At 46.0% G+C, this 18451-nt stretch overlaps 1 protein-coding gene across 9 annotated transcripts in view; it reads right to left on the bottom strand.

Moving 5' to 3' along the window:
- Nucleotides 1-1396: 1396 nt before the first annotated feature.
- The window catches only part of LOC115167378 (protein CBFA2T3-like), a 73681-nt gene continuing 56626 nt past the window's right edge, over nucleotides 1397-18451 (bottom strand). For 4 of the 9 annotated variants that reach the window (XM_029721761.1, XM_029721759.1, XM_029721766.1 and 1 more), the window contains 8 exons: nucleotides 17356-17537; nucleotides 15057-15334; nucleotides 14605-14705; nucleotides 12916-13150; nucleotides 12428-12496; nucleotides 11620-11673; nucleotides 9682-9872; nucleotides 1397-7253 (listed from right to left, as the gene is read on the bottom strand). In XM_029721761.1, the coding sequence (XP_029577621.1) occupies nucleotides 6894-7253; nucleotides 9682-9872; nucleotides 11620-11673; nucleotides 12428-12496; nucleotides 12916-13150; nucleotides 14605-14705; nucleotides 15057-15334; nucleotides 17356-17537 (1470 nt within the window). In that variant the 3' untranslated portion in view covers nucleotides 1397-6893. The remainder of the gene's footprint in view (nucleotides 7254-9681; nucleotides 9873-11619; nucleotides 11674-12427; nucleotides 12497-12915; nucleotides 13151-14604; nucleotides 14706-15056; nucleotides 15335-17355; nucleotides 17538-18451) is intronic. The other 5 variants (XM_029721763.1, XM_029721762.1, XM_029721764.1 and 2 more) reach the window with 4 other exon arrangements.

Below are 18451 nucleotides of genomic sequence, written 5' to 3'. Positions count from 1 at the left end.
CAGTCTATTCTTGTTCTGAGAAATGAAGGCTTTTCCATGCGAGAAATTGCCAAGAAACAGAAGATCTCGTACAATGCTGTTCACTACTCCCTTCACAGAACAGCACAAACTGTATCTAACCAGAATAGAAAGAGGAGTGGGAGGTCCTGGTGCACAACTGAGCAAGAGGACAAGTACATTAGAGTGTCTGGTTTGAGAAACAGACGCCTCACAAGTCCTCAACTGGCAGCTTTATTAAATAGTACCCGCAAAACACCAGTCTCAACGTCAACAGTGAAGAGGTGACTCCGGGACGCTGGCCTTCTAGGCAGAGTTGCAAAGAAAAGCCATATCTCAGGCTGGCCAATAAAAAGAAAAGATTAAGATGGGCAAAAGAACCCAGACACTGGACAGAGGAACTCTGCCTAGAAGGCCAGCATCCCGGAGTCGCCTCTTCACTGTTGACGTTGAGACTGGTGTTTTGCGGGTACTATTTAATGAAGCTGCCAGTTGAGGACTTGTGAGGCGTCTGCCATCTGCCCGGTACAGTTTAAACCGTGATTAATCCATGAAGAGCACACTTCTCCAGTGTGCCAGTGGCCATCGAAGGTGAGCATTTGCCCACTGAAGTCGTTTACGACGCCAAACTGCAGTCAGGTCCAGACCTTGGTGAGGACGATATGCACACAGATGAGCTTCCCTGAGACGGTTTCTGACAGTTTATCCATTGGTTATGCAAACCCAGTTTCATCAGCAGGTCCACGTGGCTGGTCTCAGATGATCACACAGGTGAAGAAGCCGGATGTAGAGGTCCTGGGCTGCAGTTTTGAGACCGGTTGGACTTACTGACAAATTCTCTAAATGGTAGAGAAATGAACATTCAATTCTCTGGCAACAGCTCTGGTGGACATTCCTGCAGTCAGCATTCCAATTGCATGCTCTGTCAAAACTTGAGTCATCTATTGCATTGATTTGTGTGACATAACTGCACATATTAGAGTGGCTTTTTATTGTCCCCAGCACAAGGTGCACCTGTGTAATGATAGTGCTGTTTAATCAGTTTCTTGATATGCCACACCTGTCAGGTGGATGGATTATCTTGGCAAAGGAGAAATGCTCACTAACAGGGATATAAACAAAATTGCACAACATTTGAGAGACTTAAGCTTTTTGTGCATATGGAACATTTCTGGAGTCTTTTATTTCAGCTCATAAAACATGGGACCAACTCGTTACATGTTGCGTTTATATTTTTGTTCAGTGTATTTACATTTTGTTGACCCCAATGCAGTTCCTGGTCGCAACCCCGACTTTGAATACCACTACACCAAAATACGATTTTCCAACTTACCTGTGCAGCAGTATTTCATTATGATGTTGAAATAAGGATCTTTGACTCAGAAAATCAGGAAATATGTTTGATATTTCATTTCATTTTTAATTACGCAGTTACATAGCTCAACACAGACAATAACCTGAATTAGAATGTTTACAGCTTCACACATCCAACATAGCGCACAGTTAAAGAAGGGGAATAGCAAAAAGGGAAGGAAAGCATGCAATAAATAAATAAAAATCAGAATTAAATTCTTCTGGCACAGTTCACTTCATCTAAAGAATGGTAATAGGACCCTTAAAGAGGAAAATACATTTTTCTTCAAAGCGCCAACCTTTCCTACAGAAACATTTTTTTTCTGTAATAATGTATTGCACAATACAGTATATAATGCTTCCCTACACATATAAAACCAAGTCTTTGTTTGTCTTGAAGTAATAATGTAAAAAAACAAAAACAAAACACTTTCATCCCTACCATGGCTTGGGGATACCAAGAGCTGTATCCACTTTTGCCATCTCAGCTTTGTATCAGTGCGGGCTTTACAGGGCAATCAATCACTAAAATCAGATGAGCCAGGAAACTCCATTGATAGATTGGTGGTAAATGGTTAGGGAGAGGCTGATGCCAACATGCTAGTATTTGCCATCGAAAACACAGAATTTGCCCTCTTCATGTATGCCGTAATAAAAACCTAAAGAGATAAGAAAGTGGTCTGTATGTGTGAATGAATGACAGTCTTTATCTATATATTAGAGGCAGAGACCTCCAGGCTATGTAGATTTTACATCAGAGGCAGGAACAGTCCTCCTAATACCCCATTATGACATGAGTCATCACAGGAAATGAATGAAATAGAACACTCCACAAACAGTTGGTCTTCCATTATTCCATATCCAGAATCTAAATCCTTTCCTCAGAGCCCATACCACTTTTAGGAATCTTGTTGACCTTGTCTGGTCATAAAAAAAGAGAATTCACACAGAACAGGAACTCAGCATGCTAACTCTACTTCAGCTGTCCTTTCAGTGACAGCTTACATGGCCAAATGTCCAACAGCATCAACCCCTGTATAGACCTGCCCAAAGAACATCTGCCCCAATGCTGGGCTAAAGAAGGGACAGCAGAGAAAGAGAGAGATGGTGTGATAGATATTACAAACACACATTTTTTTTGGTCAATAAAAATAGTATTTGCCACAAGTTGTGACAAATCGAAGAGTTATTGTGTTTCAGGGTTGATTCGCAGACAAGCAAAGCACACAGAGAGCATTAAAGGAGAACGTGTATTGAAATGTCATCGAAACCTACAGTAATGTTGTGGATAATATGGTGGGTGAGTTCACTCTGTCTTTCCCTCTCAGTGCACTGCTACATCTTTAGAATTCTCTGCCATTATTCTGACTGAGATGTTTCATTAAAGCTCTGAAGGTTCAAGTAGTTTGTACAGAGAAACTGTGAAAAGAGAAAAACAAGTACACACACGCACACACACACACCATGCATTTATTCCATCTGTAAGCAAGGCTTAGGAAGAAAACTCAAAGCAATCATTACGCATTCCGGAGATGTTTCTGTAGTCTTATCTGAGGCATTAGATATGTAGAAACAAGCGCTTTGATTGCTTGAATAAATAATCTACAAATCTCCACCTTCACAGATGCGTTGGTTGTTTGTTTTTGTCTTGTGCTTTGAGCATGTGTTTATTTCAGACACTTTGGTTAACAGGTATAGTTGGCCTCAAGCCTCCTTATTTCTGGTCTTTCTCTACACAATTTCAAAATCCACTGCCGTGCAGAAATACTTTGGTCTGTGCTTTTATTTGTTTTGGACTACAAATGGCATGTAATGGTTTAACGTTCAGCTGGGGTATGGAAGGAATTTCTGTATATCGAACCCTGGACAGTGTAGTGTACGTAGAGAGTCTAGAATCCAAATCATCTGAGTGGTCCTCATTTGATCCCTATTTCTGACTGACAGAGTTGAGCTGCGAAAATATACACATTGTAAAGTTATCTGTATTAGATCTTTCGGGTTTGTTTCCTATTTGCTCTGATGTTTGTGTGAGTTTGCATGTCTGCTCGCAGCCCTGCTCCCAAAGCTCAGTGACCTCTCCCAGTCATGTGCTGCAGCGTCACAGGAGGTAGCTTGTGGTGGGTCAGGAGACAGGAGGGATGTCCAGGTGGGGGTTAAAGAGCAGAGGGCTGAAGAGGTTTAGAAACACAAACGGGCTGAAGTCATTTCAATACATCGGTAATAACGTACGACACACATATACAACGCAGATGCAGGGTACCTCGCAGCTTATCACATTTGAACGATTTATATATTACTTTTTGATACTGACATATAGGAAAATAGATCATGTACATATGTGATAAATGAAACACACTGTCAATGCTAATAGACATCTAATCGTTTCTGCGTCCATATGTCACTCTAGGTTTTAAATGTGAAAGAGCCTGGCAGACCATACTTGTAACAGTAGAAGATAAAACAACACAAAAGCTTGGTCCATTTTAGAGTTATGTGGCCAATTGGTTAGGGATTATTATATCAATCATTTGAACATGGCAGGCACAGTCCCAATTTAATGCTATGTTTGAAAGCCATTTGAGCTTGTAATTCTAACTTAATGATGTTTTAACTTATAGCTTGTGATGACATTACTGTATGAGATGGCATTCCTCCTTGTTAGTCTGTGATTGTGAAGACATCTGTTCCAACTCTCCCAGGTTCTGAGTACTTCTTGCCTTGCTAGGATCCTAAAGCTACATGAGGAAAAATGACTGCGACTGCATCTTCACAAACTAATCTATGGACAGAGTAAGAAAAAATAACCAGTGAAAGGATTGGGCAGTATCACGGTTAGGTTAAGCTTCAGACTTCCAGACCAGTGTGTTGGCTTTGTTTTGAGGGCAGCCCACAGGGTTTTCAGTGTGGCCCACTGCAGTGGCAATCCAGCCCAATGGATGGCAATGTTTCACACAGATACAGATAACTTTTTGGGCACAAGTTGTTGCGTTTTGAATCCAATATCCAGAGTAGTGGAGTAATTTAGCCTCATGCTAGGACGCTTTTAGAATCAATGTGTGATAAGCCTCTCTTTCTCCTCTTTAAAACCATCCTCTTGGGCCTGTCATGAGAGCTATAGCTGGCTCCTCTTGAAGGGAGTCAGTGGAGTACGCTGCCATCAATCATAGGGGAACTAGAAGAACTGTGATTCCAGAAGAAAACCCCTATCGCTGCCAACATCCCTCCTCATAGCATGTTTTTGAGATTACACACTCAACAGATTTTGCTAATCTGGTAGAAAAGAAGGATTTATGAGAAATGAAAATTCCTTTGATTAAAAAATGAACTGGAAAGAAATCATATTCTGGACATTGTACATTACTTTAAAGGTTTCTGTTATTTGGCAAACACATTTTTGGACCTCTTTAAATACTATGTACATTCACATTAAGTTACTGATGTTATTTTAAATATATTTATATGTATCTATATTATATGACCCCCTATGGGTAGTTGCTGAGGTTCCACCCAGTAGCTGAATTCTCTTCATATTGCACCTCCGTCCTCTCACTGTCTTACAATGCGAGCAATATAAAATATTCTACAAGAGGATTTTCTTTTCATTGATAAAGATACAACAAATTGAACAATAAGTACAACATGGGGTTTTCTCTCCTAGAGTGTCTTTGCTCCTGCTTCAATGTTTTGTCCAAACTTAAAAAGAAGAAAAGTCCCTCTTTCTGAAAACGCACAAGGGCAGCACAGGTGGACACCAGAGACAGAGACAATTTTTTTATCGAGAAACAAAGAAAGGAATATCTACAAGCAGGTTTGATCCCTTCCCAGATATCTGCTCAGAGGTTATGTCCAAAGGGGGGGGTAGGGTTGACTGAGGAACGAGAGAGTTTCAGGGAGGTACATACAGGAAAGTGGGGGGGAGGTAGAAAGAGAGAGAAAAGAGAACTGAGTCTACACCGCTTATGAGGCTCGTTAGTCTGTTTGTCATGCTTTGGAAAAGGAGGGTGAAAAGGTACGACTCACTGAAATGTATCCTCTTGATAGAGTTAAAAAAAAACATAATTAGGAACAAAAGTCTTGTCCGTACTGTACAATGCTTGCTTGGACAGGTTATCAGTTTTTTTGAGGTTCTTTTTGGCAGTTCCAATGCCTTTCATCTTCTTTTTGAGGCCAAGTAGCTGCTTCTTTGTCCATTCCGTTGCCATTCACATAAATCACTGTCACATTCAGTGGCTCGTCCTTCCATTTCAATTGTCTTTTGTGGCAGGCGTTTCAAATGTTTGCTCTGGATTTCTCTCTCTGTGGATCACTGTGGGTATTTTCAGGCTGACAGAGGCCAGCTACAGTACGCTCAACATAGAGTTTTTGTGTGACTCTTGTTGTTGCTCTACAGCCTTAATCTCCCAGAGCTTTGCTGCTGAGGAGGTGAAGTTGCTAGCGTTTGGTTACAAGATGAGTGCTTCTCCTTGTCTCTTAGTAACTTTGGCAGTGTAATAAAAAGGTTTGGATCATGTTTTTTTCCCTTCTTTGAATTCATTTGGGTTCACATCGGTACAGAGAGGTGAGTTCGGTGTCATTTTCTTGGCTCGCTAGCAAGGTAGTTCACTTTTTTGAAATTATTTTTCTTATTATTATTTGTTTAGAATATTTGGACTTTTCTTTGTCTTCCTTAAAGCCCAAAAATGAATCATTCGATAAATAATTAGCCGTATTATGGAAGAGTTTCTGAGGAAAAAAGAAATCGCACCATGAGTGTATCTTATCCCCTCTCCTCCATCAGAAGAGGGGTTTCCTGACTGGTGTCTGGCTTCTTAGATAGGGGACCTCAGTCAGAACATGTCCATGGCCCAGTACACAGAGGAGCCTGTTCTATAGACGCATCTATCTATCCATCTCTTAGAGGTCTGGGCTGTTAGTGCACATGCTGGGGGTTAAGAGTCATCCCACTGCTGCTGCGTTAAAGGGAAATCCTCTCCAAGTGCTAAATTCAGATATCTCTTCTTCACAATACGTGTGGTACCATAACGGGTCTCATGCAATGCAAGCCCCTGACATACACAGCATTGACCGGGCTTATGTTACTGAGGCCACGTGTTGGTCTGGCATATAACAAAGCTTATCTTCACACGACATTATCAGAGTTCAATAACCAAGTCTGGCGCGGGTTTTTTTTGTAATAGAGAGGAAGTTCTGCTTCTGCATTGGTTTATTTTGAGCATTCAGTAAATTAAGCCCTAGCCATGCTAAACACAACAGTGGACCCCTTGACTAGTTTCGAGTTTGACAGAGAGAAAGTCTGTGCGGCTGAGAGACAGTCAGAAGGATTTTTGGGGGGAGGTTGAGGAGTTGAGAAAACGAGGCCGACAGGTAGCTAAGAAGTAGTCAACGATGCGGTATTCACGGTAGGACCCCTACAGATGCCGTACAGAAGAAGGAAAGGGTGCAGTGCGATCGATGGAGATTCCTCTGTTCGTTTAGGATGGATGGCAGCTGGACTGTAGCATCAGTGGGAGTGACTGGGCGTGGCAGGGCGTGGCATGGCGAGGTCAGCGAGAGGTGGCGTCCAGCAGTGCAGGGGTCGCTGGGGTGGTGGAGCGTGAGGCACTGCTGGAGCTAGCCTCCTTCGGACTCCCGGAGAGACTGCCTCCCCCACCACCGCTGGTCTGGCCGGGCAGGGAGAGCGGACCAGGGGGGGTGCTCTCTGAGTGTGTAGGGGGTGCGCTGGAGGAGGGGGTGCCCAGAGGAACACTGCTGCCCCCGGGGAGGCCCTGCAGACCCTGGCCACAGACGTGGTGGTGCTTCTCCCAGTCTTTGTGCTGGCAGAAGGAGCCGCAGTAGCGCGCTGTGTTGCAGCCGCTGCACGTCTCACTGGCCTTGCGTCCACAGTTCCAGCAGCTCTGGAGAGACAGTGGGAAGAAGGCATAGAGTTGATAAAATAAATCTCTGGTCGTCAACCTGTTATATTATTATACAAATATCATTGTTACCACTTATCAAATACTGTCATGCTATCAACAGGTGAGTTATTTCATGTTCTGGGCAACATTTTCCCATATTTATTGTCTGGGGCTACAAATGTCCCAAACCACTAGGTGGACTGTCCTGTCTTGTCCTGTCCTGTCCTGTCATGTCATGTCCTGTGCTGTGCTGGCCCTGACACTGTTACTCCAACCATCCGCTTGTGGCTGCTGTTATTCAGACAGGCGGCTGGAGTCAATCTTTACTAATGAAATGAAAACAAGGTGTTGACTCAGACCAGGTGCCGCCAGCTGTGGCTCACAGTAACACCACAACCAGGCAGTGTCCTGTTTAAGATATACACATGCTGTGCAGAATATGGGATTTTGATAGAGAACTGATAGGTTAAACACTGTTCCAAGCACTGTGAAAATCTGTTGCTCTGTACAGAACCTGTCTGTGTAGCTCCAACACACACACATTGTATTTAGGACTCTGGCTTGTATAGAACTGGTGAATGACCTGCGAATGTTGGCGGTGGGAGGGGGGGGGGGTGTTATGAAGTGTGTGTGACAGTAAGTCATGTGAAGAGAAGGTGTGTGACATGTCTATTTTGAGGAAGTGTTACTGTGAGGTCTAAAATAAATGGGTTAGCTGTGTGACAGTTTGTTATGTAAAACGGGTGGTTGGTAGGGTGAGGTGACACGATTGATTGTGGATTGTGGGTTGTGCTTTGTGATGCAGTGCAGCAGGGTGTGCCTGTGTTTACTGACAGTAGGGTGAGGAGTGCATCTCTCTATGCCTGCTGCTGTGCTGTGGTATGTTACAGGGCTCAGGGTGTGGGGCATGGGGTACACTTAGAAAAGAGGGTTCCAAAAGGGTTCTTCGGTTGTCCCCATAGGAGTTCCGTATTTGGTTCCAGGTAGAACCCTTTTTGGTTCCATGTAGAACCCTCTGTGTTCTAAAGGGAACCAAAAGGGTCCTAACTGGAACCAAAAAGGGTTCCTAAAATGGGGACAACCGAAGAACCCTTTTAGGGTTCTAGAAAGCATCTTTTTTTCATAAGGGCTATTTATACTCTACGGAGACAGACCCTGTGGGGCGTAGCGGAATGTAGTAATGTCGTTTTTCATCACAAAAGGGGTGGCTCCTTGTAGTGCATCCTGACATTCTGCGTACTGCCGTACCACTTGAAAATTGTAACGCGCTGTATCGTTCCTTGCGTAGTCACGGGGGAAGTAGGCAACGAAACTTGCTTGCTTGGTTCCTTGATTTGATCTATAGGCTATGCATCGAAGTTGCATTGATAAATTAGTATAATCTCAGCGACTGTTCAAACAATAAACCAAACAACATTATAGCCTTATTAGAACCCCCTCCCCCCAAAAAATGTTATTGTGTTTAGAAGTAATAACTATTGATTCCAGGCTATTGTCATAAACAGCTCAGAGATATGAGCTTTTTCTCTGCGACCAAAACATGACGACATTCTATTTTTAGCTGATATGGGAGTGAATACATTGAAGTGGTATATCAAATTGGGATAATTTTTAGGTTACAGAGGCAAGTATAAGAATATTTGCCAGGGCTTATTAATGAATTATAAATCTGATTATTTCACATTGTGATGTGGGAAGCTAAAAGCCCAGATTGAACAACGAGACAGATATTTCACCAGATGTATAAACGTGAAGCATCCGCTTGGCATTTCCACTCACTACCAGATATGGTATTGAGAGGAAGCTCAGAGGCCAGCAGTGGGAGAAGATGGAACGAGATGGATTTTGGCCGACGTTCTGCACATTTTCTCATCGATGAAACATTTGATCTCAATACAGTTTTTCTTTTCCCAAAATTAGAATCTGTTACGAACAGAGTGGACTAAGTTTTGTAGACTTTACCCTTTGCCAAAGTTTAAAATAATTGCGTTGTTTAGAAGGAGTGCAAAGGCTAATTGAGTTATTGCACACGAGTAGGCGTTTCCTAACGGAAATATCCACATGTATGCTAGAACGCACCAATAGGATCTCGCTAGCTCGTGCTTGGCTCTGCTCACTATGACTCATTTGATTACATTTGAAATGATAGGCTGTGGTCTATCTTGGTTTAGTTCTAAAAACTATTTTCTAAAAGGCTAGATAGCTTGCAGTGTTTAGACAACATGCTAGCAAGGGAAGACAAGACAAGACACTCTTATTTTGCTTTCACAACAAATGAGAAGAAAACCTTGGTGAGGTATCATGTTACCAAAATAGTGCACGTTGCGTGCATGTAGCTCTACGCATGTTAAGTGTCTGGAAAACTTCAGAGTGTAGGATAGTGTGGTGGGGGTGTGTGTGTGTGTCTGTGTGTGGGCGATAAGGCTGTGATGCTCACTTCGCTGGAGTCCTCCTGCTGGTTGATGACGGTCAGTGCATCCTCGGAGGCCTGTTTCCTGGCCTCGGCCAGCGCCCTCTCCATCTTGGACCTCTCAGTGGAGATCATCTCATGGGCCTTCCTCTCAGCGTCCGACACAGCCTTCTGTAGCTCCGACATGGCCTGCCTCTTCACCTCGTTCACTGCCTCCTCTGTGGAGAGAGAGAGAGAGAGAGAGAGAGAGAAAGAGAGAGAGAGAGAGAGAGAGAGAGAGAAAGAGAGGCGTCAGTCCCCATGACCGCTCTTACTCTGTCATCCTTTATTGAGGCACTCTAAGCGCTCCATTTGTTTTATTTCGGCAAACAGATGCACATCATCCAAGATTTAAAACATTCTGTCGGGAAAAAGAAGCCTGTTAATAATGAATTAAAAGACGTCTGGTAACAATCATTTCCAGCGCTGACAACAGCAGATGTCTCCAAACTTTGTTCGTAAACTTGCCTATTAACCCAGTATTCTGTGACTCTCTGCTTTTGATGAAAAGAAATCTGAGTGAATGAACAAAGAAACAGACGTTAGAACTGAGGAGTGAAAATGGCTTCCGTATCATTTATGCACAACTTCGCTAACAGGGGGCAACTGTGGTAGAGGTCCTACCCTCAACTCATGTGAGTGAATAGGCAGTGTTTTTAGAAAAGTCAGGTGTGTGAACTCCTTTACAGGCACGAGTCCAAAATAGAAGCTACGGCTGGTTCTCAATCGAAGACAGTGGTTATCCGGCGAGGAAGGAATCACAATCCCTCTCATTAGTTACAAGGAGAACATGACACAACATCAGCGATTCATTTGGTTTTAGCTCTTGCAGAATTCTGCCGAGAGAAAACAGCTGCCCCACATAATACAACTAATTAAATTCTCATGTTCAATCACCAAATGGATATTTTATGGCCATGAAAAATATCATATCAAACTGTCAACTGGCACAGTATATGGGATAAGTTAGTGTCTTGTACAACCAAAACGAGGGGAAGTTGTATCACTAGATTCCCCTCCCTTCTACACACAGACATAGTCAGGTCAGCCTCCTCTGGGCAGACTAGAGGTGAGAGTCATACCGTGGTCTATTCTCCCTCCCTGATTCTTCCAGTCAGTTGGTGTAAAGGAGAGGAGCCATAAATAACTGTCATATTTCTCCCTCTGCTCCCTCTCTGGTCCAGCTGTCTAGGGCTGCTGTGCTGAGCTGGGGTACGGGGGCTGGGCGGCTAGTCCCGTGTGTATGTGCTGAATATGAGGATGTGTGTGTGTGTGTGTGTGTGTGTGTGTGTGCACGAGTCGGTCTCTGCTCAGAAACTAGAGAAGTAGTTTGTATTCCGTTGATCCTCTCAACACCTCCCGTCTTCTTCCCTTGCTTTTTTTCATCCTGCCCGTCTCTACCTTCATCCACCATTTCATTTCTACATTTTTTCCCCTTCTTAAAGGTGCAGGCCTTTTCCTAACTATCGGTACAGTCCTCCGCTGCTCAATTATCAGGCTTAATGCATGCATCACTAAGATTAGTTTACAAATGTAATTAATTCTTATCAAGGAGCCTGCAGAGCAGATGCTAGGACAATTAGCACTTAATGCAAAACACGGAGGGGCAGCAATATTTACGTTTTCATTCCGGAGGGATCCGGCAGGTTTATCTTTTTCACACTTCAGATCTTGCTTTTCAAAGGCGGCATAGTCTCTCAACCCTACCTACACCAGAGAATACGTGTCTTTTTCTAATTAAAGAGATGGACTGCAGTTATGCTGTTTGCTGAGGGAGCAGTGTTAATAGGACAGAGGTGGTGCAGTAGTGAATACCATTGGAGGGGTCTGGCACGCACGTGCGCACGCACACACACACGCACGCACACACGCACGCACGCACGCACACACACACACACTAGGGGGGATGGGAGCTGTCATACTCACCCTGCTTGTTTTGGAGTTGCTTCAGTGCTGGGGAGAGCGGGATACTTGTACCACCTGTACGAAAAACAACTGTAAATTAAAATAGTTCTTCTGCTGGTGAAAATGCAGCACATTACCTCGCAGACAGCAGCATCTTTCCCCGCAGTATTTGAATATGACTGCATCATAATTGTGTTGGTACTCAGTGGGACCAAGGCTGTGTCATAACTGACTCCTCTTGGGATATGCTAGCTATATCAGGCCCAGGCACTGTAACACGCGAACCCCCCCTGCTACATATAACGGAATCAGACTGCTCTGTGTATGATGGTGACAGTCATTAATCTGACTAAGGGACTTGGTCCCAGATTGCAACAGTTACTAGGACGCAATTGATTTGACTGGTTCAGCTATACTTAAAACAATGAGTTAAAAGCTATGACATTGAAAAGCGGTATTATATGAATTAAGCTTTACTACTCCTAAGCAGAGGATATCCCTCCTCCTCCTCCTCCTCCTCCTCCCTCTCCCCAGTTAAGCTGCAGGCCCCACCTCTGCTACATGCGCTGCTCTGGACAGCACCAGGTTGGTTAGTGCATTTTCACCGCAGCTGAACTGCCGTCGCCGTTCATAGCGGTTAAAGGTGTGAAGTACTTAACCCTAATGACACACATGACAGTCACAGGCCCAATCCCATCCCTGTCCTTATGTAACTATGGCAACAGGAGAGGCAGGGCCCTCTTCAGGGCTATCTGCAGTGGCGGTGGCGGTGAGGGTGACGGGACTGGGACAGAGACAGTTCAGTAATGACGGACGTGTGGTTACTCACCAGCCTTCCTCCAGATCTCCTCAGGTAGGTAGCCAGACGCAGGTCTGTGCAGGAAGTCCCTATGAATCTCTGAAACACAATCCGGACCAGAACATCAGTCAGTCTACCATGCTCTCCACACACACACACTTTATGAGCCAAATCCTAACTGGAAATAACTCAATATTTTTTGCACAGATTTCCCACTAACATCAGTGCATGGTTTACCCAAAAATCCAAGCTCCATGCATAGATCTCTAGCTAGGATTCAGCCCCCTGCGTCCCAACCACATGAACACACTCAAACTTGAGCTTCATTTTGCTTTGTAACATTTCATTTCATCCCCCAGCCCAATGTCTCTGTGGCCATGCAATGCCAGCATGCTCTCCTCTTTCCTCAGAGCAGACAGAACACACAGAGTGAGTGACTGAGTGACAGTGTAGAGAGAGGAGTGACAGCCTGCATGCTGGAGGCCTGGTGGTGCTGGTGTCTGCAGCAGTGGAAGTACCTATGGGCTGCTGTGTCTCGACGTTGTTAGGAGTGTTGGAGGAGGAGTTGTGAGGAGGTAGAGGAGGAGGAGGAGGGCGCGGCTGGCCGTTGCTCCCACCTTTTTTCATATCTTCCACGTCGCTGTAGCGTCGGATCCAGTGGTTCATCTCCTCGCGGTCGGCTTCCTGGCAACGCCGCAGCACCGTGAGAGACCGCCGTGTCTTCTCCACCATGTCCATGATGCAGTTGAGCAGCTGCAGGGGGGAGGAGGAGGGAAGGAGGGAGGGAGGGGGAGACATGATCAGAGCGCCGCTCTACTCTCTGATTTACTCTCCTACAGTTCAGACTCTGACAACAGGCAGCTGCTCTCGGTGGTGCTAAAGAGTGGCAGAGCCTCTGCACCTAAAAGTCTACCGTTCAATCAGTTTCAATCGGAAGTACTGTATAGTGTACATTCTGAAATTAGTCTATGAAAAAACACAAGCCTAACCTTTATCCAGATGTGAAATTGTATGAGAACATTTTCATTGATGGTAATTTGAGTGATTATTTTGGGAGCAATCCAGTCTCTCTAGAATCATTTTTTGCTGTTTAGGTGCAACAAAACTTTTTCAGGAGCACTCCTGAGTGTGTGACCCTGTCCCCATTTTAGCTGCGAGAGCCAGCGGTGCTGAGTGTGTGTGTGTGTGTGTGTGTGTGAATGAGGTTGAGTGGTTATACAGAGCAGTGAAGTAAAAATGGCTGTAACAGCTGTGCTACTGATGGAAAAGGCCTAACCAATTCATTCCACCCCTGTGCTCCCTCCAAGCCCCTGTCTGCTAAAGCCTTTCACCCACACCTCCTCCCCTTGCCTTACTCTTTATATTTTTCTTCACTAACTCTCTTTTCTCTCTCTCAACATTGTTTCTCTTTCTGCCTTTGCCCTATGCCTCCTTCAACCCCCGGTCTGCAAAATGCTTTTTACCATCACCCTCTTCCTTCCATATTCTCTCTTTCTATATATCTCTCTCTTTCTCCGCCTGCTTCTCTCGCTTTCTCCGCCTCCTTCTCTCTCTCTCTCCCTCTGTTATCTATATTTATTTCAGTAGAGTGTTTCTAATTTGGCAGAGGCCCAGCACAGGCCGGTTCGCTCCATGACTGCAGCCCTTGTCTCAGCTGCTCTCCCCAGCTGGAGCTGTCCTCTACTGGGTCCCTCGCTCCATCTGTGGCCCTTTTTAGTGCCTGAGTGTGTGTGTGTTTGTGAGTGTGTGTGTGTGCGTGCGTGCGTGGCGTGCATGCGTGTGTGTATGAGTGAGTGTTCCAGCCTTGGTAAAGGTAAGGGGAGCTCAGAGTGTTTGCTCCAGTCTTTGTACGCTGGCCAGAGAGGCCTCGGCTGTCCATTCCTGACACGGACACAAGCCTCTACAGACCCCCTAAGGTCAGCTGGTCATCAAATGCAAACTCTGCTGAGGTTTCGGTTCTTAAACCTGTCAGCAGCACCCTGTCTCCCCCCGTCCCACCTCCTTTCATATCATCTACAGCACTGAGAGGTTGAAAGATATCTACTACATACTTCTCTGTTGGATGGGAGATATTAGGGAGATATTAGGGAGATATTAGGGAGATATTAGGGAGGTATTAGGGAGATATTAGGGCGATATTAGGGAGATATTAGGGAGGTATTAGGGAGATATTAGGGAGGTATTAGGATAAAACCGGGGAGCCCTACCCCAGCAACACGTACATTATCGAGGTGCTTCCACTCCTCGGCCCACTCCCGATCTGTCAGGCGGTGATCGATCACTTCCTCCTGGCGTGCTCCATGCACAGCTGCAACACAAACACACAGTCCTGCGTTCAGCACTTAGGCACCATCACCATATATGAGACATTCTGGCTCCTGTCTCCTCCACATACAGGACATTAGGGCTCTAACACTTCCTTATACAGTGCGAACCATTGCGGCTCTAACCGAGGGACGACGCATATGGATTCCTAGGGGGACATACCCAAGCATGTGTCACTATAGGCTTTTTATAGATGCACTACCTTGGGGATTTAACACCAAACTGTGACAACCTCTCATTGTTCTTTAGAGACGCCATGAGGCCCTCTCTCTCTCTCTCTCTCTCTCTCTCCCTCATTCCTCCCTCGCCCTCTCTCATTCCCTCCCTCTCTCACCTGTCTGCCGGTGCCTGTCCCGAGCCTCGCGGTGCTCTGCTGTGTGGCGGTAGGCGTCGCGGTAGTGGTGGGCCAGGGCCATGTCCTCCAGCCGGTAGTGTTGGGGGGCAGGGGGGTTGGGGTGAGACAGGCCGTTGGGGGGGTGCGTGGGCAGGCCGTTGGGGGGCGGGTGGGCTGGCAGGCCAGTGCTGGGGCTGAAGCGCTGGCTGGGGCTGATGGTGCAGGGCCGCTTGGCCAGGTGCTCCGGGTGGTGCCCGTCTCTCTCTGAGTCTTTGGTCCTGAAGGAAAAGAGCACAGGTCAACACGGTTACAATCCCTTTATACGTGTCACCACCAAATCAGACACTTTCACTCACTTTATAATTGTTAACATCACATAGAACATGAGGAAAATGGTTGTTTTAATATGCCATACTGAGGGAGTTACAAGGGAACAGGAATGAGATTTGTTATATTCAAAATGTACCTGTAAACTTAAGACATTGTAGATTTACTGGGCTGCTAACCTGTTGTTGTTACTGGAAGACATGAGCAGTAAATTTGACGGTGTTTCATGAATCCCCCCTACTGAGATGCTCACTGTTCACTTCAGAGAGTATCTACTCCAGAGTGTGTGCACAGCTGTACGCCATATGTAAGAAATACTCTGTATGTTCAGTGTCTCGAGCTGGGATCCAAACTCTTAATCCTAATATCCCTCAACTCACTCTCTTAAATTGCAAGTGTAGCCTCTCCCACAGACCTGCGGTGCCGTAGTAGTCTGTGTTTGGCAGATGTTCAGTGACGGTCCTGTTTTGGGAGCCATCTGGACAGTTTAAACGCCGGTGTTGATATTAATCTGTTTAGCTTGGTGAAACAGCCAGGCATTCGGAGGTAAATCGCTCTCTATCATCCCAGGGATCAAAGGCAAATGAAAGGAATTTCAGCGCCATGTGGATGCGAGTGTGTTTTTGTTTATGAGTACGTGTGTGTATATTACTCAGTCTGTGTGTGTGTGTATGGGTATTTGTCCCCTCTTTGTTTACGTGATGTAGCCTCTCCCACACTCCATCCCCAATCCCCTCTCCACTTCTGACAAGCTCTGGGTTGTGGGGTGTGACTGTGAGGGGGGGTATGTCTGTCTCTATTTTAATTTGTATTTTTTTATATTTCACCTTTATTTAACTAGGCAAGTCAGTTAAGAACAAATTCGTATTTACAATGACGGCCTACCCCGGCCAAACCTGGACGACGCTGGGCCAATTGTTCGCCGCCCTGTGGGACTCCCAATCACGGCCGGATGTGATACAGCCTGGATTCGAACCAGGGCCCGTAGTGACGCCTCTTGCACTGAGATGCAGCGCCTTAGACCGCTGTGCCACTCTGTCAGTGCTCTAGCCCGCCACCGATATCTCACAAATCAAAGCAACAGCTGGCCCAGCCCTCCGTGACACTGTAAACCAGGGGTTGGGAGGCGGAGGTGTGCAGATTACAGAGGGATTGCCCGTTCCTCCACCCTCTCTCTCTCCCCCTCCCTTTCCCCCTCCCTCCCTCCCCATCAGGATCAGTTCAAACAGGGGTTCAGCAGGATCTGGACACATCCCTGACATATGGGCAGCTTCAAGAAGACACATTGACTGACTAGCTGACTGAAGGAGAGGACAGGAGAGGAGAAGAGAGGAGAGGCAGCCAGAGATAAGGGGGGGGAGATGGGGGAGGAGGAGAGTAGTGCTGTGGTTTTGTCTGTCTTAAATTCCAGATGTGTCTCCCCCTTCACACCCCGCTCCATACGGCCCAGTGTGGGGGCGGACATGGCAGCAGGCTGCTGTGGGGAGGGTAGGGAAGTGTATTGGACAGTGAGGGCATTGTCTGTGGGTTGGACTGAGGACATCTCCTCATACTGTACTGGGGCCGCAGACACAGAGCCACTGCTGCTGTGGTTATAGCGTGAGGTCCACAGCATTTGGACATCCTCCTCTCCTCCTCCTCCTCCCCCCCTCACAGACAGCTGGCACAGCCTGCATCGCCCTCCCTGCCCGCCTGGCATCAGGGCTGCCCAGACTTCCGCCTCCCGCACAGAGGATTTATAACCTCCCCCTTGTGGCTTGGCATTTCCAAATACCCAGAAATAATTCAATTATTTGTGTGTGTAAGCCTGTGTGTGTTTTTTTTTTGTGTTTCTGCTGTAAGATGGAGGGAGAGGAGTGATAAGTTGTTTTCCAGCTGTGGTATGTGACATGTCTGCATAGTGTGTGTATTCCGAGTGTGTGTGGGTGTGTATTTTGAGTGTGTGTGTGTGTGTGTGGTGGTCAGTCAGTACCTGTCGGGGGTCCTCCTCTTGCCATGCTCGTTGATCTCCATCATGATCTCAGAGGAGTCCAGGGGCGAGCTGGCGTTGGCGTCCAGCAGCAGCTGCTCATGCTGGGCCAGATACTGGGCGGGAGTCTGCTTGGCCATCCGCGCACAGTGGAGGAGCTCCCTCTGAAGCAGGGGCAGGTTCGCCTGATAGAGGAGAGGGAAGGGGGGGTGGAGGGACAGGAGGAATGAAAGGAGAAGATATGGTAAGTGGAAAAGGGCGAGAGGAGGAGGAGGGTCAAGGTGGGAGGTGGAAGATGAGAGAGAGAGGAGAGAGAGAGGAGAGAGAGGAGAGAGAGAGAGAGAGGAGAGAGAGAGAGAGAAGAGAGACAGGGCATAAAAATACAATAGTTTTAGAGTGAAGAGTTAGAGCATGTGGGAGGGAAAGACAAAGAGAGAGATATTGAGAGAGAGAGACAGAGAGAGAGAGAGAGATTGAGAAAGTGAGAGAGAGATTTAGAGAGCAAGTGAGAGAGAGAGAGATTGAGAGAGAAAAGGAGAGGATGAGACATTGAGATAACACAGACTCACCACCACACATTCCTCCCCAGCGTCTGTCTCTCTCAGGGGGAGGAAGAGGGGAGAGAGGAGGGGTAAGTGGGTGCTGTCAAAGAGCTCAGTCAGGCCGTCACTTTGACAAAGCACAGTGCTGGCTGCCATGTCACAGATGTGTAACCTCATGGCACAGCAGGCGGGCTGGAAAACTGTCCTATTGACATCAGGCCCTGAGCCATCCTCTAGATGCTGCTAAAAGGCACGCCACGCCACGCCACTCTCACAACAAAAATAATAATCTCCACTAATGAGACAGCTAGCGCCCACCAGACACTGGCCTATCTATCTATAGTATCTATCAATCTATAGTATCTATCTATAGTATCTATCTATAGTATCTATCTATCTATCTATCTATCTATCTATCTATCTATCTATCTATCTATCTATCTATCTATCTATCTATCTATCTATCTATCTATCTATCTATAGTATCTATCTATCTATAGTATCCATCCATCTATAGTATCTATAGTATCTATATATCTATAGTATCTATATATCTA

This window comes from Salmo trutta, chromosome 29 (genome assembly GCF_901001165.1).
Source record: "Salmo trutta chromosome 29, fSalTru1.1, whole genome shotgun sequence".
Lineage (NCBI taxonomy): Eukaryota > Metazoa > Chordata > Actinopteri > Salmoniformes > Salmonidae > Salmo > Salmo trutta.
This window is presented reverse-complemented; position numbering and strand designations above follow the sequence as displayed.